The sequence below is a fragment of the Sturnus vulgaris genome, chromosome 18 (genome assembly GCF_052056855.1).
Source record: "Sturnus vulgaris isolate bStuVul1 chromosome 18, bStuVul1.hap1, whole genome shotgun sequence".
Classification (NCBI taxonomy): Eukaryota; Metazoa; Chordata; class Aves; order Passeriformes; family Sturnidae; genus Sturnus; species Sturnus vulgaris.
In genome coordinates this window covers 933669-955831 of record NC_142260.1, presented here as the reverse complement: position 1 = coordinate 955831, position 22163 = coordinate 933669, and the positions used below count along the sequence as shown (strand labels likewise).

The following is a 22163-nucleotide window of genomic DNA, read 5'->3' as shown; positions in this document are numbered from 1 at the left end:
TTTTTCACCAGTTTGATCCCAGCATTGAAAGGAGAACAAAACAACCGCATGATGAGCTTAAGGCAGAACCGCCAGCTCTCCCAGAACCTGCCTTGGGTGAATTCCATGGGTTCTGCTGCTCTGGGTTTAATGGGAACAGGGAAAGAAGCGGCCCGTGAGCCCCCAGAAATGAGGGAGGTGCTTTTTAACCACACCGTGTGCCACGGTCTGTGAGCGACACCGAGAACAGCGGAACAAAGTGACACACACAGCATCGCTCCGAAAAATAACACAGCGCACTCTTCACTCGCTTTGTGCTGTTTGGTATTAACTTGCAAGCAATGATTTTGAGCTGAATATTAAAATGCACAGTGGCAGAAAATGCAACTGGAAGCAAGCTGTTAAAAAAACCAACCAAAGCAGTGCATACTTGCAGCTCTGCCTTTATAAATCCACATAATTTCTTGCCTTTTCTGATTGTCACTGCTTACTTTTTTTGCCCCTTTTCAGCTAAGAAATTAATGGTTTCCAGCAGTGGCAATGACTCAACAGCAGAATAACTGGTGTTCAAGTTTCCTTACTTGAAATAAATTACTAAGGGTTTTTTTTTTTTTCACAGAGGTACCTGTAAACAGGAGCTGTCAATCAGAAGAATTCAGGGGTAAAAGATGATTTATTTGCCTCCACTACAGAACCAGTCACACACCACCAAAGCCTTCAGAATAAAGAGATACCTAGCACTGAGAGAGTCCTCTGGCCATGACTGAATCAAAGCTTTCCCTTAAATCCCTGTCAAGGTTAATCCTTTTCATACTTAACAGTCACCTTTCAAATGCTTTCCTAGAAACAGAGGTAGAAACTGCACATGGCATCTATTGATTTAACCAAAGACCTTTCTGGATTTACCATTCCAGGCTGAAATGAAGAAAATATCAAGGTGTGTTCATATATTTGAGTGCTGCCCTAGCTGACCCCAAATCAGGGTAGGCTAAACTCGTGTTACTTAAAGGAAAGGAAGAAAATCAGCTTGACTGATTTGCAAAAAGGGGGCTGCCACTCTCTGGAGAAGGAAGGGCCAAGAGAGATGGAAGTGACAGAGGCTGAGAGCTCCTTTCTGATGTGTGCTCCAGCAAAAAGCAAGAAAAAGCTCACACTGGGACAGGGAGAAATAATAATCATTGTTCAGATTTGTACCTGCTGGGAGAACAAAAAATGCTGCTGGAGGAAAAGGCAATGCTGGAAATGTGTACATTGCTGCTGGGAAAAAGACAAAAGCAGTATATTCTGGAGGTTAAATCAAGGCAAGGGAAGCCATAAAGAGAGATGGCAATGACAGGAAAAAGCAAGAGAGCAGTGGGGCTCAAAGCCTGACAACACCCATCATGGGAAGGGAGAGGGAAGCCACACTGGTGCCTGGAGGTGACCATGAGGCAGGGACAGCTTGTGTCAGCCCTTAAAAAACCCAATTTTGAGCAACTATATGCACGTCTGGGTTTAATCCCATTATCACTTCTCTCCAGACAAGAGAAGTTCCTGTACCTTCACAGAGAGGGGAAGAAAGGCTCCAGTAACTCTCCTGGGCAGCTGGATCAGCCCTGAGCTGCCCAGGCAGTGCTGGTGCTCAGAATATGGCACAAAACTGAGAGAATTTCACAGCCCGGTCCCACAAACGATGAACTTACCTGGTGCTTCCAAGCGACCCTTTTCCTCCTGGAGCACATCCCTCTGACATGACACATTGTTCAGTTTGACAGGTTCCAGGGCTCTGTCCCCAGGGAGGATTTAGCCCTGCCAGTGCTTGGCCCCACTGTTCCCACAGCAGCTGAAAGGGGCAAGGAGCCCAACCCGTGCTGTGCCTGTTCTGGCAATCCCCAGGGTAAGGGATGGACAAGCCCTGGGCTGCAACAACAGCACGGGCAGGACAAGGCAGGGGGTTCTGCCCCAGACACCCCACCTGGAGCACTGAATCCAGCCCTGGGACCCTCAGTGTAAAACGAACGTGGAACGATTGGAGCAAATGCAGAGGAGAGCCGTGAGGCTGGTAAAGAGGATGGGAGCAGCTCTCCTATGAAGACAGGATGGGAGAGTTGGGATTTTTTGGAGAAGAGGCTGTGTGCAGAGCTCACAGCAGCCTTCAGTACATGAAGGGAGCCTACAGGGAAGCTGGAGAGGGAGACTTCCTCAGGAGCTGTAGTGGAAGGACAAGGAGTAATGGGTCCAAACAGAGAGGGCAAGTTAGGTATTAGTGGTGAGGCACTGGAACAGGCTGCCCAGGGAGGTTTTGGCTGCCCCATCCCTGGAGTGTTCAAGACTGGACTGGATGGGGCTCTGAGGTGCCCCTGCCCAAGGCAGGGGGTTAGGATTGGGGAATCTTTAATGTCCCTTTCAATACAGACCATTCTGATTTTATGATTAATCCTACTGAGGACAATTTACCTAAACTAGCCTGTATGATTTAAAGGAAATACAGAATCTTCAGCAACATAAGCAGAACTGAGCATAACAATTACACCATTACCATTCCTCAACAAGAGATACGGTGTACATCTCTTCTTCCACCCTCAGGAAAACACCTTCAGCTCCAAGCAGCTCTGACAGGCCCTGGAGCAGCGGGCTGGGAAACGCTTCCCGTTCCGTGTCCGGGCTCGGGGCTCGGAGCTCTCCCGGCTCCCAGCGACACCTCCCGGGCGCTCTGCCCGTGCCCGCACACAGCGCTCGGTAACGCCGAGCAAGGACAGAGAACCAGACAACAAGAAAGTCACAAGAGCTCAAAGTAACTCCATTTAGAATTTTCTCCTAGAGAAGGAGAAAGCTGGCAGTCTGTTTTCCATGTTTCTTCAGCAAAAAGGTAACTTCAGGTCAAAGCTATTAGAAAGCTGGAGGCACATTGGCAACAATGATTGTGCAATAGCTCCCACTCTGGATTTAGGGAAAATTATTCCAGTAAAGACACAACATCTAAGAGCTAAAATTGCTGTCTACATTTACCCAAATCTCGAAGATTACTCTTAAAATTACTTACAAATGACAGCAAATTACTGTCAGGAACTGGCTGAGGTCTGCTTAAGCTCTCTGTGCAAGCAGCTCCACACAACCTGTAATGAATAAATTAACCTCTCCAATTTTGTTTTAACCCCTTCTGCAATTTCTGCATTTCCATATCTTCCTGCTGTCACTGCTTTCTCCCCCAGTTCTGCAGGACACCAGAGGCACAGCCCCACGTGAATAAAACACATTTGCAATGAATGAATAGGGCACTGCACTAAACTCGAGGCTCTCATGTAATAAAAAAAAACCAAACCAGTTTAACCAACATCCAGCTGGTGTAGCACTGCAACAACCATGACCCAGATTTGATGATAGTGCAGGACAGCAATATGGAAACCACAGCCACATGCCTGCTCCACCTGGAAAACGTCCTGCTTACATGCAGCTTCCTAAAGCAAGCAGAAGCTTTTAACACACCAACCAAATCATTTAGAGACAACACCAACTCAGGTAACAAAGTTTTATTCTTTCAGTAAGTCACAGCCAGCTCTTATGCGACCAGGGCAGAAGCTGTCGATGATTCACTAAAAAGAGAGAAGAGACAGAAACAATAAATACTAATTGCACAGGCAATTTTTCAAACTAGTTATCAAAAATGAAGCCATCAGTGAGAAATTTAAACTATGATTTAACTACTACCAGTAGCTAAATTACTACTTAGAAATTTTTATGGCCTAAGATTTTAGTCTTCCTTTTACAATGAAAATTCTAGGGTGACAGCACAAAACCATATACTTAAAAACCAGGCTAGCTGTTCTTAAGTCTCCTTAGAGAAACAAGGCTAATCCTAATATCTATGGGAATTCTATGGTGATTACCTCTCCTAGAGAAAAACTACAAGTTGCTTCCCTTTTTGTCACAGCTATTAAGCCATTTCTCAGTAAGTTTTGAAAGTGACATGAACTATTAAAGTACCTGAGAACCAAGACCACGGTTTAAGTTTTACAGAAATTGCCTGCTAGTAATTCCATGTGCTGGGACCATGATTTTTATCCAAGAGTTACAACAGTTATTTTGATTATTTATGAAAACACTTTTTCTCTGCTGCCTGGTGTGTGATACACACTTTTCACAATGCACTCCTCACCCTCTGAGTAACAGCACCAGCACAGCTTACAAAACCTTGCAGCCTTAGTGCCAAGAGAATGCAGCACACTTACTACTTCCAGTTGGGTGGCAGCACTCTCTTGGTTTTGTAGTAGCGAGCCAACCTATGGATCCTGCTCTCAATGAGAATCAGGCGGAACTTGGCATCTTTGTCCTGGAAAACAAAGTCACATGACATCCCCAGTGCTACAGACATCTCAATGTATAATTCAGATGAGTAAAGTAAATAATCCACAGCTACTGCTAAAAACTTCACAATTCCATCACCAAAGCTTCAGTGAAGTCAGAGCAGGACCAGCAATACATGTTTTAAACATTGCTTTTAAAATCCTTTTCAGAGTCCATTCTCCTTGATCAAAATGCCTCCCCAGCCTCAGAAGTTTACTCAAAGGGGAGCTGACAGCACACAAAGAGTCTTTGCTTTGTCAAGCTGTACATGAACTACAGTGTGATTTAACATCAGACACTGAGTTGTTTAATTCAAGGAGCACTCACCTTTCTGTTCCTCTCAAGATGCTTGCGAACAGCGACTGCTTTCTTGATCAGGTGATACAGATCCTCTGGCAGGTCTGGGGCCAGGCCCTTGGATTTAAGGATTCTCAGAATCTTGTTGCCAGTAACAAAGCGAACCTGGGCAACACCATGGGAATCCCTCAGGATCACACCTGAAACAAACACATACATCTTACACTGAAGAGAAGAAACACACACCAACAGATTCTGTGAAACTGGCCCGACACTTACAAGCTATCCAAAAAAGGTCTTGTCAACCTTGCTAGTGACAAGTGAAGAAATGGTAGACAATTAGTGAGCAAAATAAACTTACAGAAGCTGAAACACTGTATGCAGGAACACTTAAAGACAAGTGACTCCCCCATCATGCTTAGGCAGTAACACATGAGGTGCTCCTCTTTTCCAATAATACTGGAAAATTTTCAACAGGACTCATTAAAGCAATGTATTCACTCTATGGATCCCTCTAGAAGGAATTAATATTGCTTTCAAGATTATAATAATAATAAAAAAATTCATTTACACAGCACCTACTTACACTACATACATAGCTCATGACCATAGAAAGCTGTGCCATGCAAACACTTCAGCTCCCTGAACCAGTCCATGGTGCAGCTCAGTAAATCCCACAGAGCTGCTGGTATTGGAAAATTTCCTCCAGGAAACTGGGCACACCAAACTTCCCTGGAACACCTATTAGTGGCTACTCCTAAGGACAGGCTGTAAGATGAAAGAGATGCTCCAAGTCTTCCACTTGGTAAAAAAAAAAAAAACAAAACAAAAACCAACCCACTGTCTCACCAAATATGCTCCCTGCAAGAACAGCACACACAATGTCCCAGTGTAGGACTTGCTGATCCTTGGGGCAGGATATTATCCTAGAACTCTGTGGTATCCACAGTGAACACAGGTACAGAAATGTTGTGTTCTCTTAGCATGTCACTTAATACAGGCTGAAGGAACAATTACAATATTAGAGTCAGAAAAATGCGGGTTGTCCCCACTAAGGAGTGGTTTATAATCCTTACCAATCTGGGAGGGAGTCAGGCCTTTTTTAGCCAACTTGTAGATCTGTTCCTTGACATCATCAGAAGTAAGTTTCAGCCACTAAAGAAAATTAGGGAAACAAAACCCCAACTGATTAACAACTGCTTAATACAGAGACACAGGCAAGCTACACGAAAACTTTGAATAAATGGTAGAAAGACATGCTTTGTAATGCTCGGAAAACAATCAAGAACTGAAATTGGACTTTTAATGATATAGAAATTTTGAAGTATATAATAAACCTATAGTGCTAGTGAAATGTCATAGGGGAAGGCAGAGATAAAGATGAGAGTCACCATTTAAAAAACTCCATAAAGCCTCCAACAAAATGTTACAGACAAAAAAAAATCACTGCCATTGGGAAGGAATTCTTTACCTAAGTCTTTTGACAAATACAAAACTGAGACCCATTTAACTGAGACCCATTTAGCCACCTCTCAGTACCTACATAGATAAGTGAAAAAACAGACTTTAGGCACACTAATTAATTAAAAAATGAAATGAACCTACCAAGATAGGATTGTGCCTTTTCTATTAATTTTATGATAAACAGTAAAGATAAAACCACGCCTTCCATGATTATTAATAAGCTAAAGAAGCTCCTGATATTTTTTACTTTTTAGTACTGTCACGGTATGAAATAGAAAAGCATAGCAAAAATAAACATGGGAGTTCTCAAAAGATCATTATTTAGGACAAAATATAAATAAAACTATGCCAAAAAAAAATCCCCAAGGGATCTTTTAAAAACCAATATAGCATTTGATCATCCTATTTTTTTATTTAATAACAATTGTTCAACCATCAACCTTCAAGCAGCTTCATATTACCATACTTTTAATTGTATGTATTTAATTTCAGATTTTTTTTACTCCACGCTTTTCCACACGCACCACAAATTGTTTTTTCTGCCAACAAACAAATCCTCCAAGAAATGATTTTGCCACGGAGGACAGAGAAAGCCTTTTTAAGTGGAAGTATTTGAAAGAACTAAGAGCACACCAAAACTACCTCGTTTAGTCCCCTTACCGACAAATTAGTTGTAATTATGTTTGAAGGCAATCGATTTGTTCCACAATTGCAAACTCGAGTGTGAAAACAATCATTTAATCTCTAGGAATCATTAGCATACAGACTCAAAGTATTTTAAAAAATACTTAAATAGAAAAAGGTACAAAGATGAAAAGAGACTTCTTTGCCGAGGGAATCATCTGGCCAGGAAAAGCCACTTGATCCTCATTATACTGAGGAAGCATCTTAGAACCACGGAATTTTTAGGGTTGAGGGACTTGTGGAGATGATTTAATCCAAGCCCCTTCCCAAAGCAGAGTCACTAGAGCAGACTGCAGAGGAGCGCATGCAGGTGGGTTTTGAATGTTCCACAGAGGAGTCCGGGCAGCCTGTTCCATCTCATACCGGGGAAGCATTTACACGGGCCGCAATTTGGAAACGATGACACAAAATACGACAGCTCTCGTTTGCTTTCCCTCCGCGGGCACCCCGAGCTGCGCCGTGGGTCCCGGAGGGCGCACGGTGCGGGGAAGGCTCTGGGGAAGGATCTGGGGAAGGTTCAGGGGAAAGCTCTGGGGAAGGTTCCGGGGAAGGTACTCACCGTGGGCACGCTGCGCCTGTAGGGCAAGGCCGACTGGGACAGGCCCTTTCTGCGGAAAGAAGCGCATCAGACACTGAGGCCCGAGCTGAGGGACCCGGCCCCGCGCCCACAGCCTGAGTCTTCCCCACCCCGCCGCCATGTTCGCACGGCGGCCCGCCTGCCTCACCATCCCCACACGCTCCGCAGCGCTCCCGCACCCCCCTTCCCCGCCTCCCGCCCGGTTCGCGGCGCCCCCCGAGCCCTTCCCCGAGCAGCCCCAGGCCGCTCCCCGGGCGCGGCCCCGGCCCGGCCTTGCGGCTCACCCTGGAGCGTGCATGCGACCCATGATGGCGCGGGCGAGAGAGCGCAGGAAGGGAACGCCCCGCCCACGCGCTTCCGGGAAAAGCCCCGCCCCCGATGAGGCCCCGCCCCTAGCCCCGCCACAGCCAATCAGCGGCGCCCGGCCCCCTCAGCCGTCCCGCCCGCCCTTCCCGTTCCGTCACAGAGCTGGCCACGCGTTGGGTTTTATTCCAGAATAGTGTTTAATGTACTTACAGGAGAGTTACGGAGTCACAGCGAACCCGCCCGACGCGGGGCCGTATTGTACATCTTTATTACCGTTTAATTAAAGTATTTGGTTCTCAGAGATACACAGACGGAGGGAGGCGCCCTGCTCTCGCCGCCCTCCGCCCCGTCAGGGAGCGCCCGGCAGGGCGGGCCCCGGCCTTAAGGCAGGTCACGGGGGGTTCTACACAACCCTACAGTTGTAGAAATAGAGAAAAGAGCGTTTACCAAAGATCGCCCACGCGTGCAGAGACAGGCAGCTGGAGGTCGTACAAAGGCAGTAATAAAAAGTTCAGTGCAAAGTTGGAGGTTAGTAGAGGAAGAGGTCTAGCGCAAGCTGCTGCTCTCGGATACCAACACAAGGTCTGGAGGGACAATTACACTTCTGGCTGCAGGTCAAACTGTGCATAAAAGATTTTTTTTTCCTTTTCATTAAACAAGATATAAAAAGCTGTTAAAACTACATTTTCAAGCTTTCCATCCCAATCAAATTAGTTCCCTCTTTCACATCCATCTTGGGTTTTCTTACGTAGCACGGTAAATTCTTATTGCAACAATCAGTTTTTTTCATAACTGAGAATAGTGCAAAGAAGTGCAAGCTTGGTGCTGGTCCTCTACACGTGAGGAGAGGCCAAGGCCAGATCCCACAGACAACATAAAATCCATGAGCATAAAAAGCTACAGCCAGTGACGAATTTGAAAAGGAAGGGAAAGGCACAAAATGAGTTAAGCTATGAAGAAGATTAAATCAGAAGTCAGGACATGTGCTAACAACAATACAGTACTATACTTTTTTTTTTTTTTTCAGTCCAGACAACTGTTAAAACTGCAAATAATTTTAAAAATGATTTTAGTTTAATTGTATTTTGTGCTGTAAGACACTGTGCTTTAATAGCAAACTGCAAAAAAGGCAGTCCATATTGCTTTCATTTTATTTCACAATGGAACGTTTCACAAAAACAGTAGTCTACTTTCCTGTGTTTAAGTGACTTGTGATTCTAATGATGGAATGGAGTAAGTCTCAAAAGCATCAAGTGAGCAGGAAATATATCTAGTTAGTTATATATTATTTACAGGCTATATACTAAATGAAAAATATGCAGAGGATGCCTACTACAGCTGGGATTTGTTAGCGCCCATTAGTATTGGCCCAGTTTCTAACATTCAAGGTATCATTAGCTTTGTAATTGCAATAATTCCTATGAAATTGGACCGTGAATCATTTAGGCACCAGGAGATTCAAGTTTGCTCTCTCTTCTGCATTGAAGGGAGATTGGTCAGTAGCAGGGGAAGGAAAACTGGATGATAAAACAGCATTTTAGTGTTGGGTAGACAGAAGGCTTTCCCTGTATTGTGTCCTCGTTCATAGTTGCATATTTCACTCTGCAAGTCTGCTTCAAGATTTTGTACTAAAGAAGTGTGCAACTTTAGAGCCTTGTTTACACAGAACATGAACATCCTAAATCCCAAATAAGGTGAACAAAAGGGTGACACCTGTAGTGCAGAAAGGCCTAATTAACCAGTGGTATTAACAGAAGATAGTGACATTTGCACTCCACTGTCACAATATATTCACATGGAATATATTCTTCCATACTTCCTCGGAATTAAGTATTTTAGAGGGAGTAGTTCTTACTGGGAGTGAGAAACAGTATTGCTGTGAACTGCTAAAGGAAAAAAAAAAAACCCAGCCAAGTTTCTCTCTCAAAGCTGTTAACTGAACTAATTTCTGGCCTGCAATTCATCCAGCAGTAGTGCTTTTCAACTAGAGGCCACCCTTTCCCTGGAAGCACAAATGCAAATGACACTCTGAATTAGTGTTTGAATCTGTTCCACACTTAATCACTGCAGTATTGAAAAGTTCTAGAAATTACAACAAAAACCCCCCACGGAGAAGCTGGGCACATTCCCTACAGTACCACATTCAGCCAGTCTTCATGCAATTTTTGGAGACCATGGGTAGAAGATGGAGTAGGAAAAAACATATTTAAGTTGAACAAATTGTGAAGATCAGTATAAATGATGCTATTTGTAAATAACACATCCTGGGAAAAGGCTTCCAGTAGAACCTGCAAGGTATCAAAATGAGAATGTTCCCCCTTTATAAGGAGCTGAAAGTTAATATGTATACACATTTAAATACCAGAAATGAGGTAAAAGAGAAGCATTTGAATTATAAGGCACCATTATTTACAACTTCCACTATTGGCACTCACTCCAGTAAGTCTCAGAGAAGCATGAATCTGGGATTAGATGTAATGCTAAGGAATTTTTCCAGCCCTTCAACCTTCATTTTTACAAGTGCGTGTGCAGCCACCAAAATTTTACTTGTTGCTGTTTCTGTGATGTCTCCTTAGTAGTGGGAATGTAATCCTAAAATATGCAATTTCTTTGATGTTCTCCAGCATCATGTCATGGATGACACAACAGAGGCAACAAATTAAAAGCAAAAATGCACTGCATCCACAGGCCTAATGATTGAGTTATGGTTCAACCAACCAGCATGGTCAAACTGCTCATCTCACTTTCACAGATGGTTTAAAAATCCCTTCCTTTACCCACAACTCTTAAATGTTTACAAATGATGCTTTGATAACATCACATGGGTATAATAAACCAGTTTGTTTTTTGCAATCCTCCAAATTAGGCTACCTGAACATTGGTCCAACGTAATCTGCTGAAATGGAGAGTCTCTTATTTTAAGATGTACAGGTTATCTTCAAGTAGGAAGATGCACAAAGCACTAGTGAGTACAAACTGCTCTGAGCTCACAGGTAGGGTGCAGCAGTCAGTCGATACCAGTTAACAGTCTCCTTGCTCAGGTTGAAGTCCTTCAGGGGCAGTGTAATCCCACCCAGGAAGAAGTTCTCACGTAAGGATTCTGCACTGAGCACGCTCAGCTGCAGCTCCCTCTGCTTCAGGGTTTCCATGCTGTACCCGCTGTACACGAGCTAGGAGGTGAGAAGTCAAGAATTCTCTGGTTAGCCAAAAGAAATCACCCAGTCACTGACAGAAGGCTGAACTGCACACTGGGACCATTCAGTGTGTCCCTGTCTCAGACAATGGGCTCGAGGACATCCCTATTTTATTTCACACTCCCAATGTTAAGTGTTTAAAACGACTGAAGTATTATTTACACGCCATGACTTCTGAATTCATTTTTCTCCACTTCATCAGCCACTGAATCCAGGGCAGGGGGATTTTTAGTTTTAAGATTCCTTATCTTCTCCACATCACTCCTAAGAGTCAGTCTGAGAAATTTCTGCTTCCTTGTAATAGCACACTGACCCACTCAGTTGCTTTATATTTAAACAGGGCAAAAAACCAGTTGTTGAAAACAGTTCCTTTTCCATTTATACATATTCACAATTTTTTTAGACAATGTTTTCATTTCTGCTTAGAATAAGAGATTACAGTAAGCTATAGGAAGTTATCACATAAATTCTAACTTGCCATTTCATTGAAAGTTGGGTTTCTTGTCTTCCGGGAGATTTTGGTTTTGCGTTTGGATGTTTTGTGTGTGTCTGGAAGTAAATAGGTTTTCACATAGGGATTTGGATCTGCACCATCTTCTGTAACCTACAGCCAAAGAAACAAGACAAATTTAAAAAACTAATTAGTGCATAACTGTTCGCATTTTTTTTTTCAAGTGTCTAGACTTTGCAATCAACCTAATCAAAAGCAGCAGTTAATTAAGCAGCCAGTTGGAAAATATAGAGGAAAAGAGAGAGTTTCACTATTCCTGCATCAATCTAAGTCAAGGTGGTAATGAAGGAAATGGAAAGTGTTTGGCAGTGAGTGCAGCATCTCCACTTACCAGGTCTTTGATGTGCATCACCATGACAAACAGAGTGCTATTTCTGTAGGATATGGAGAGCTTCACTTCTCCTCCCACTTTGCCTGAGGTAGGACTTGATGGACTTGTATCTGAAATAACAGACAATTATTTCTTCTGTAATATTGGTACCTTTTCATCACTACTACACTGACTTATCACATATGGGGAAAAAATACAAGCCTTAAACCAAGTTCAGTTCCTGATTTTATTTCTAGTTCCCTAACGGGATAAGGCCCCTTTAAAGGTTTTTTGCCTTCTCTTCCCAGAACCAGCTTAGAGGTTTGGAGTGAAAAACCTGAATAATTCAGTCAAGCCATAAAGAAGCCCAAGTGATCATACACATTATTGCAATTTTTGGTATGTATGTCCTTGAAACTGTATGTAGGCACACTTGAAAAGACAATGATGCAGTTTTCAATGAGAGAAAACTACAGTTCAGTAAAAAACATTTCAAAGATTCACACTGTAAATGTGTCTGACTATATCATCCAGTTTATGAATATCCCTTACCTGCAGGTTTGGCTATTCCATCTATTCCTTCCACTTTGTCATCACGAAGTAATGGATGGAAAAAAGTATAAACAAGATCACACTAAATTTGGAAGAAATATTACATGTTAGTTGAGTGTTAAAAAGTGCCAAAACTTGAAAACTTGCATTTGATTTAAATTATGTGTACTCACTTCTGCCACCTCTGGAGAACTGTTCATCAGGCTCTGTATGTAGCTGTTGAGCTCCACTTTTCTTTTGGCTGCTACATCTTTGATATGTGTTCTTCCCAGAACCATCTTATTAGGAAAGCTACATGAGAAGAACAACACAAGAGTTTTCAGTTAATTTAGCAGAAGTAAATACAATAGGATTCCATTGTTATTTCTATCCTGAAGTGCTGACATCCTTTTTTTTTTTTTTCCCTTTGCCAATCCAGAGTGGAAACACAGCATGCCAATAGGTTATGACACTCCAGAAAGGCAAGGAAATATTTACAGGTAATTTTTATATGTGATATGAAACACAGACCACAACACTGAGATGCTTCTCTGGATCTCCTTCTTACTGAGAGACAACTCAACTGTTTTCTCCCTTTATTGCCAACTTTGAAGTCTAGTTTGCCCCTCAGCAGTTTTGTCTCCTTTTCAAACTATTTCTTCCTCCACCCAGCTGGGAGCAGTTATGTTGCTTTTGAAATAGTGATGAGGCAGTTGGGAACATACCCTGGTAACTTCCAAAGAGGAAAGAGAATTCCAAGTTTGTTGTGGAGCTCCTGGAACTCATCAAATGTTCGGAAGACAAACGTTGGCTCAACTTGTCCTTCTCTCAAAACTCTCACTACATAGATCTGCCCAAAACACAAAAATGAAAGGAGCTTATATACAAATATTATGGAATTACTTAACAACAATTTTCTTCACAGTCAACTCTTTCTCCTACTGTAATCCTTCTCCTGAATGCATATCCCATTATTATATCCCTTATTCCACCATGTGCATTTCACAGAAGAGTCAGAATTATGAATAGTCCTTAATGCAGGGTAACATCACACAGTCTTCCCATAAGGTAGAGCCACAGCTGAGAGGAGGATGATGAAGGAAGGTAAGGCTGAGCTGTGCACACTCTCCCTTTGAAGCTTCATTGGAAGTTCATACCAGGTATACAAAATGTTAACATTGGTGCAGGATTCCAGCAAGACATCTATCTGTGGAGCCAGAACTACCACATTTTTCAATTTCATTTCCTCCCAGTTCTAAAAGATTCAACTTTTAAAGTGATAATTTGGTGGGAGGATGCAAGTGCACTGCATTATATAAACAGAATTATTCAAAGTATTGTGGCTACAGTCCCAGGATACATTCACATTATCCAAGGGAAATGAAGCTTGAGAGCTGCACAGAAAATTCAGTTCAGTGGCCTCACTTTATGGGTAGAGGAGTTAAATTTATAACATATAATTTAACTTCAAAAATCTAAACAGAATCTAGACCATCCTAACAGTTTCCTGCAAGGCTGTTTTGGCTTAGACCAGGAATACTCAAATACATTTATTATACAGTGATTCAGTACAAAGCTCTTCACTTCAGATTTGTTCTACCTTTCCTTGCTGGTGTCTTACCAGATTAAGACATTTACAGCAAACACAGTTTGCAAAGAGACATACATTTGCATCTATCAATGTAGCTCACTTTATAAAAGAGTTAAGGACAGTGTAACTTGAGCTGATTATTCCAGCCCAGCAAATAAAAAATTGAAGAAGGTTGCACATCTGCATAGCAATACAAACATGAAGTCTCAAAGTGTAACCCAGGTCTATTAAAATCCTGTGGGCAAATAGCTGGTACCTGTAATAGGACTAAGAGTGGAAGTGCATTAGTACAGGAAACAATGCTTTTACTTAGGATGAACAATCAAACTTTAATGGAAGGTCAGACCAAAACCAGAGTGTCTGATTTAACAACTCCTACTCAGGAAGGAGCCATTTTACAGCAAGCAGCTCCATGAAAGCCCATCAACATGACTCAAATTCCTCTATTTTAAAATCATCTCCACCAACACTACTTCTGCCCTTTCTACTTCCTCCTAGATGATTTTTAAGAGGTGTTTTCATTTTGAAGATATTATGGGATGCTAGAAATACCAGTCTGTACTCCAGCAGTGCTGTTGCTGGTTTACCCTGGCCAGCAGCTCAGCACCCACACAGCTGCTCACTCACTGCCAGCCCCTCAGCAGTGGGACAGTGGGGAGAACAAGAGTGAGAAGATCTGTGGGCTGTGGTGATTGTCATGTGTCACAGCCCCTCCCCAGGACTGTCCTTACCCCAGATCCACGTTCAGCCAGTTCCCAAACAGCCACCTTGGAAGACAATCCCCTCCCATGCCCTGCTTTCCTCCTCTGTGCCTGGTTTTTATTGCTGACAGTGACGTTTTAGGCAGTGCAATATCCCCCTGGCAGGTTTTGCTCAGCTGTCCTTGCTGTGTCTTGTTGGAGAAAAACACACCATGATCCTCCCTGAGTGGAAGCAGCTCCCACATACTCACATAGTGTTTATCTGGGTTGTATCTCTTCTGGTAAGTGAACACAGACACTTGTTTGATTCTGCCATCTTGCTTGAGGGAATAGGTTTTAGCAGAGAAGGACAGGATGGGCTCATCATTGGAAGGCAGACCTGAGAAACGCAGCTGAGCCAAGTTGTGAATGAAGAAATTGAACTTTGTGGCAACACTTCCCAGACTGGATTCAATCAGTCTACAAAAAGAAAATGTCAAAACACACAAAAGTGGGTCTGTCAGTACCTCAGACTGAGAAAAAAGTCCTATTTCTTACTGACAAAGAAATCAATGGGCTAAATAAATAGTATATCAACATAAAATAGAAGACTCAGTATCCAGACTTTGGAATAGGTTTTTATTGAAGAAGAGAAGGCTTTCCAGACATGCATCCAACTCTGGAGCCCTGGCAAGACATGGAGCTGTTAGAGCAGGTTCAGAGGAAGGCCACAGAAATTATCAGAAGGATGAACACGTCTCCTGTGAGAACAGTCAGAGAATGGGGATTGCTCACACTGGAGAAGGCTTTGGGGACATCTGATTATGGCACATCATGGGGAGGCCATTCCTTCTTAAAGGGAACTTTTAAAAAAGATGGGGACAAACTTTTTAGCAGGACCTGTTATAAGAGGACAAGGGATAAAGTATATGGGGATAGATCAAGATTATATATAGAAAACTTTTTTTACAGTCAGAGTGGTGAAACACCAGAACAGGTTTCCCAGAGAGGTTGTAGATGTCAGGACAGGTCTGTGAGGAAGTTCACCTAGCTGAGGATGTCCCTGCTCACTGCAGGGTGATTGGTCTTAGATGGCCTTTAAAGGTCCCTTCCCACCATAACTTTGCCATGATTCTAAGTTGCATGCACACCACTGCAGTCTCCCCTGTATATCTGAAGTACAGTAACATTTTTCTAACGTGTAGCAACACCTTGGTCACCCTGCATGCACTCCTCCACTTACTGAGGGGCATGGTCCCCCCCTCCCCAGTGTGCAAGAGCACTTCTCCAGAGACAGCTTCTGTACAATGCTTTCCATCACACACTCCTCTGTAACTAAACAATTGAGCATGTATTCAAAATGTAAGTGTTGAGCAGCCAGACAGAATTATTTACTCTCAGCACTTTAAACCAATTTTGGACAAAAAGTCACCCCTAAAATCTGCAAGGTATTTTAGCACACCAGTACTCTTTCATGGAATTGATCTTACTTATGTAGTTAACTGATATTTTATGATTGTACAGTGTAACTGTTCAACTTGTACAGACCATTCCTAGTGCATTTTTTCCTATCAGAAATCTCCTATTAAGAGGATGATACTGGGAGATATTTTAGTTTTCCCCTATGCAGTACCTTGTAAAGAAAATGGTGGCTTCTGCATCTGTTGTTTGGGGCTGGAGAGCATCCTGGACATACTTCAAGTCCTGAACCCCGCTTAGTTCTGGTAACCCAGAAGAAAGCATCTACAAGAAATTGAAATTCAAAACTCAATATGATTTTTTACTGAAATGATTAAGACTTAGACCCACTAATTCATTTGCAGCTGCACTAAATTGCTAAATACTAACAGCAATAGACAACAATTACTTATAATCAGCAGTTATTCACTATTTCTGCTGAATTAAAAGCAGTTAAAAACTCTTTGCAGTGCGATTTGTGGTAGTATATTAGTTTTAAATTTTCAAGGAAGAGGTAGGCAGCAAAAAAGCTTAAAATACTCCAAATAAATTTTCCCAAAAAGTAGATTAGATGTTTCTGGCTTTAAAAAAAAGCCTGCATTATGAATTTCTGCAGCATAAAAAGCATGGTTTTTAATACAACCCAGCATGAGAGATCTATCAAGTTTCACTTGAATGTGAGAAATGATTACCAATGAAAGGAGGTTAAGGAAGAGGCTGGCATGTTTCCTTATCAAGTTGTAAGCTTGGCAGCAGAGATCCACGAAGAGCTGAAAGCGAATTGTGGGCTTTTCCCCACCATTAATGACATAAGCCATATCTGATGTCAGCACAAAAGGAGCTCGATCCCTGTTCAAAAAGCACAGAATTCATGAGTTCATCATTGTCATGTGCTTCCTGCTGCCCTCCAGCCCCACCCTGAGGTAATGATATTAAAATTCCATGAATTCTGTTGCACAGGTTTGGGTTCCTCTCCCAAGTGCTGGGTCACATTCACATGGCACTGCACCTCCAGCACATCTCCCACAGCAACACTGGGAGAGAAAAGCACTTCATTCTCCACATTGCTTAGGCACACAAAATACCTTTTAAAGCTACCAAACATTTGGGCATGTCCCAGGAACTTTCCAAAGTCGATGTGAAACATGTGCCCAGTGTTCCTCAGCATGATGTTATCGTTGTGGCGGTCACAGATTCCCAGGACATAAGTGGCTACACAGCATCCTGCACAAGAGTAGATGAAGTTTTCTGAAGCCTGGCAGGGGGAGAAAAGAAGTGAATTGAGATCAAATATCAGTGGAAAAACATAATTCATGTATTCAACAGTCAATCTCGATGAGTACAAAATCCAACCCAGGCAAAACAGACTCTAAATTTGCTTTTTTTTCCCCCACCAAATGCTGTTCTTCAAACAGTTAGCTTTGCCAAAATCTCTTGATACCCCACTTTACAGCAAAAATGGTTATTTTGTTTTTTACATAAATGAAAGAAAAAAGAGGAATTGAAGACAAATCACAAACCTATGCTAGCAAAGAAAAGGGTACAAGTCCAGCATTTCCAAAGTATTGTAAGGGCATTGTAGCCCAAAAAAACATTTTAATTTTTGAACCTCCTGTTACAAGAAGAGGCCACTGCTCCTGAACTACAATGAAAAGCAGCCAGTATTCCCCCCCACCTTAAATTTAAAATATATTTTTTCTATATCGAATAAAAAGTCTTGATGAGAATCTTGAGAATCCACCTGGCTCCCTTTTATAGCAGGGGGGATTTTAATCTGCTCTTTTTCAAGTATAAAATAAATTAAGTTTCTTAAATATACAAACCAAAAATTTCAATGGAAGACCTGGAATATGAATTTCATTCTTTCATCAGATTGTACTTAGCCCTTTTAAAAGATCTTCAAAAAAGAACAGTGCTGACAGGTTACCTTTTCATACTCCTCCTCTGTAGGATTATACTTCCTCAACCATTCAGCCAGAGGCTTGTCCTTAAAAGAACCTGTCACTCCATATTCCACCTGAATTTTCCTGAGTGTATCTGAAGCAGGAACAAGCTCTACCATGCCTTGATATAGAATAAAATAAAGAGTATTTAGCGATCTCCTTAAGTTATGCTGCATTTTTATAATTATGTTTTATTATATTATTCTTAATTTATTACATTTTATATTATAAACTTTCCTAACAATGATGAATCTTACAGTCTTAGACCAATCTCCTTGAAAACCCAGTTAGGTGTAAAAATAATTCTATGAGTCCTCTAAGCATTTCTACTGACTGTGTTACAAAGTAAACCATGAAACATGGAGCAATCCAACTCATTACAGGTGCTGAATGCACACTTTAGTTCTACTTTGAATAACTGGTTTCCACCACATAAACTTCTTTTATCTATAATACTTGGATGCTGGCAATTCCCCCCCACTGACAGTGAATTTATCTCGTAACTTTATCTGCTGTCAAGTGTTCAAACAGATCAGACAGGGGGCTTTATATGTGGCCTTACTCTGGAGATATAATTTACTAAAAATATTTGTACAGCTTAGTCATAAAAGGAAAACTATTAGTTGATTAACAGAATTTTACTTCTATCTTGGCAAGAGCTACTAAAGGTACATCTGTAATTTACATCCATTTGACTTTTCCCTTTTAAGTTTTTGACTACTTTAAGGAGCAGCAAGAAAAAAAAAAGCTACATAAATGAAGTCATCATTCAGAGTAGGAGGAAAAGCCATCTGTTTCTCTAAAAAGCATGTCTTTATAAATAGAAGATTTTTGCTTAGTTTTGCCAACCTAAATTTCCATCTTTTCCATGTACTTAAGAGTTTTGGTCACGCTGTTCATCTGACTGAAGAAATATTTAAGTTCTTGTTTATCCTCTTAAATATCTTTGGTTTCTATTGACCAGCTTGAGAGAATTAGCTGAAACTACCAAAAAGCATGTTCAAGGTGCAGGGCAGTCCTTGCACTCAGAGTTCTGTGCCCTACTTTGAAGGCCCAGAGACAGCCTCATATTGCCAGGGAACTTTCACCAGAATATGACACAAATTCTGGGGGACAGTGTGTGTATGCATGTCAAAGGCTGGTTCAAATTTCTCCTCTTTTCAGTATGAGAATGATACTCCCTGACCCGGCTGCAGCAGATTCCAAACACTTCAGCATTTTGGTTTGCATTGCAATATTTCCACTGTAATTAAACTTTCAGAATAAGGATTGCTGTAGAACCATTAATTTCTGGTGTTGCAGTGAGAGCAGCCTTAGTTTTTTCACTGTTCATTGACACAGAAAGCCCAAGAGAAGAAATACATTGGGATGCCACTGAGCCATCAGGAAATTCAGAACAATCTAATTTATTATACTCTCAGGTACTGAAGTCCCTTGCAGTGGAATTGTTCCTTGCCACCTTCTGCCCAGAGGTTTTTCACTACCAGAGTGACAAGAAATTGAAGGAGGGGAGCAAAGATTAAAGGCAGCATCTGGTTTAGCACCTCGGTCTTTTCCAGTGGAGAGACACTTGAAGATAACCATCCTTAGATCCAGTCCCTCCTGCAGCCAGATCTTATCCATGATCTTAATCATTTGTAAAGCCAACATATCTTGTCTCAGATCTTCTCCAACCTTAAACAGAAAAATAAAAGTTAACCAGTGACACAGTAAGCTTGGAAGAGAAACAGGCTACAATTAAACTTTTACATGTGCTAGATTTCTGGTTTGTGGCTTGTTCACATGTTGCTTTCTAGAGACACAGGAGCAAACTCACAAATAACTAAGCTTATTGGTCTATGCTAAAATTAATTGATACCAATGAAACAGTGATTATCATTCGACTTCTTTTCTCCAATACACATGTAAGGCCTACCTTAAACATCACATTAATTTCTTCTCCCAGCGGGTCTGCATTTATCAGTGCAACTTTGAGTGGTACTGCATTGGAGCTGAAGAAAGAACAGGCCTGCAAGTAGAATTAATGTCAATGGGCAGAAAGGACTATTCCTGCTAGCCCAGAAAACAAGACATTGTGACAACGAGCAGGTCTGACACACAATGTGTCTATTCAGACTTGTAACATTTCAATTGTGGTGAATACGTGCTCCCTTTGAATAACGAGCCCTTGGGCTCTTATTTGTTGAATTCTTGTACAAAAGCCAACAGAGCTGCACAGTGATGTTTTATACATTCTGAAGGGAAGAGTGAAGAAAACATGAATAAATATTTTATCAGCAGCTTTTTTTTCGAAACCTAGAAGATGTATTAAAAATGTCTATTTCAGTATTTTCTCATTTATCTCCTTTCAAGTCTCTGCTCATGATTTAATAGTTACAGTAGAGAAGGAAAGTGAGATGAGCTGTCTCTCAAATACAGGATTTGTTCAAGCATTAACAAACCTTTAGGTTTTCAGTCATGCATGATGATATAATCAAGACTGTGGTTGAACAGATATTGTGAAGCCTTGCAGAGTTCTGGAAAAACAATTCACCTGCTTCTCCTACATTATTACTTGCTGGATCTTCACAATAAAATAAAGCTACTGCCTCCCTCCCCAGCATCTCAGGACACAGTAACAGGAAGTTTCAGAGTTTCACAGTATTCACCCACTGCTTGAACTCTATATTCTTGGTCAATTTACTCTTTTGATTACTAATGCACACAGGACTTTTTCATGCACTTGGAGTAGTGCCCTGCTTTGCTATAACCAGGATTGCTGGTCTCAGGAGACACGGTCTGAAGATGTAATATTTTATTACAGATATATGTCTGCATTTTTTAACACAAGTGCCTTTGTTGGTTTTACACTGTATTTGGACATATTTTATCTTTGCTCAGTGAATTTTGCTGCCTTATTCAATCAGCATTTTTAATAAAACCCCATCTCCACAGCATAAAGAGCTTGCAAGCACTTGAAGTGATTTTTTCATTAGCAAAAGTTTTACCTAGATGTAATTTTTACAAAAGGGTTTTGAAACCCTGAACGTGCAGTACCTTAATATTTAACTCTTTAGCCACGAGGCTGGGGTTGAGAGGCAAACGACATTTGTTCTTCAAGAAAAACAACTGCACACGCTCCATGCCATTCTGCAGGGCAACCTGAGGGCAAAAAGAAAATTCAGCTGAACTGAGGCATCTACAGAAAACTTCTGGACAAAGTTACCCTGAAGGCACTACTTTAACCCCTCAATGTCAAAGGAATACTAGAAACTATAGCTATTAAAAATACCCAAGCCTAGCAGTGCAACACTCATCACACGTTTGTGGGGTTTTTTTGACTGAACCACAAGACAGCATCCCACTCCATCAAACTGCAAGTTCTATTATCAGCACAAAAGCAGATATCCAATTCTTTAGCATGATGAGATCATTCTTCAGCATTAACAGGTTTAAATCCATTTCCAGTTGATCATACACAGAAACCATCCTATACTTTCTTGCCCCATCATCTCACCACCATGCATTTCAGGTGACAAACTTAACAAAAGCATCAGCTTCATTCAACTTTGCAGAGCAGCAGGTTCATAAATCTTCCTATACATTTACATAACATTTTGAATTTAGACTAAAAAGACAATTTAGTGGATTAGTTTTGAATTAAAAATGTATACACACCTGTCGAGCAGATCCACTCGTTTGCTTTACTCTTTCTGCTACCATTCCAAAGAGCTGCACTAGCCTGGTCTGCTTCTCCAGCTCTTCCCTCAGCCTTTTTCCACAGACTGAAAGAAAAGCTCCAAGAATTTGCTCATACCTTACACCAAACTTTGTATCATACAGTGTATCCTTAAGAAGCCTGAAATAAAGGATGTAAGGTAAGTTTTCCTATGGAAAATACAGCAAACAATGCAATATTAAGACATTGGAATATTTGAGTGAATCAGTACTATGTATGTCTGAAGTTACTGATATACAGGATAGAAAACACAAAAAGTTTGTGCTTTGTAGAGACACCATCTGTTCTTTCATTTAAAAAAACCCAAACAAACCAAAAACCAGGATCTACATTTATAACAGCCATGGTTATGTTATTGAATGATGATGTTAAGAAGGATTTTTTATCTGGAAATATCAATCTTGTGGCACACACACGACAGGAGCAATGGAACAAGGAAACCCTTACCAGTACAGGTAGTGAGCAATCCGAATGCTTCCCAGTGCCCGGGCCAAAAGAAATTTCACAAGAGCACTGTCAAGGTAGGTTTCATACTTCAGTGCCTAAATACAATGGAAAATACATCAATCAGTCTGCATTTCATTCCTGATGAAGATG

General features: G+C 41.4%; 2 protein-coding genes across 2 annotated transcripts in view; both read right to left on the bottom strand.

The window, feature by feature from the left end:
* Positions 1–3473: 3473 nt before the first annotated feature.
* On the bottom strand, positions 3474–7706 carry RPS13 (ribosomal protein S13). Its single transcript, XM_014876371.2, has 6 exons — positions 7609–7706; positions 7307–7355; positions 5676–5754; positions 4630–4799; positions 4188–4288; positions 3474–3551 (listed from the first exon to the last, which is right to left on the bottom strand). Exons 1-6 carry the CDS (start codon positions 7629–7631, stop codon positions 3518–3520), a joined length of 456 nt encoding a protein of 151 aa, XP_014731857.1. The 5' UTR covers positions 7632–7706; the 3' UTR covers positions 3474–3517.
* Positions 7707–7808: 102 nt separating this feature from the next.
* PIK3C2A (phosphatidylinositol-4-phosphate 3-kinase catalytic subunit type 2 alpha) overlaps positions 7809–22163 on the bottom strand; it is a 50794-nt gene continuing 36439 nt past the window's right edge. Inside the window, exons 18-33 of the mRNA XM_088175253.1 lie at positions 22014–22108; positions 21506–21686; positions 20885–20989; positions 19764–19856; positions 19393–19522; positions 17833–17969; positions 16991–17160; positions 16598–16754; positions 16081–16190; positions 14720–14927; positions 12902–13026; positions 12371–12488; positions 12198–12279; positions 11667–11776; positions 11303–11428; positions 7809–10800 (exon numbers count right to left, since the gene is read on the bottom strand). Of these exons, the coding sequence (XP_088031379.1) occupies positions 10618–10800; positions 11303–11428; positions 11667–11776; positions 12198–12279; positions 12371–12488; positions 12902–13026; positions 14720–14927; positions 16081–16190; positions 16598–16754; positions 16991–17160; positions 17833–17969; positions 19393–19522; positions 19764–19856; positions 20885–20989; positions 21506–21686; positions 22014–22108 (2130 nt within the window). The 3' untranslated portion in view covers positions 7809–10617. The remainder of the gene's footprint in view (positions 10801–11302; positions 11429–11666; positions 11777–12197; positions 12280–12370; positions 12489–12901; positions 13027–14719; positions 14928–16080; positions 16191–16597; positions 16755–16990; positions 17161–17832; positions 17970–19392; positions 19523–19763; positions 19857–20884; positions 20990–21505; positions 21687–22013; positions 22109–22163) is intronic.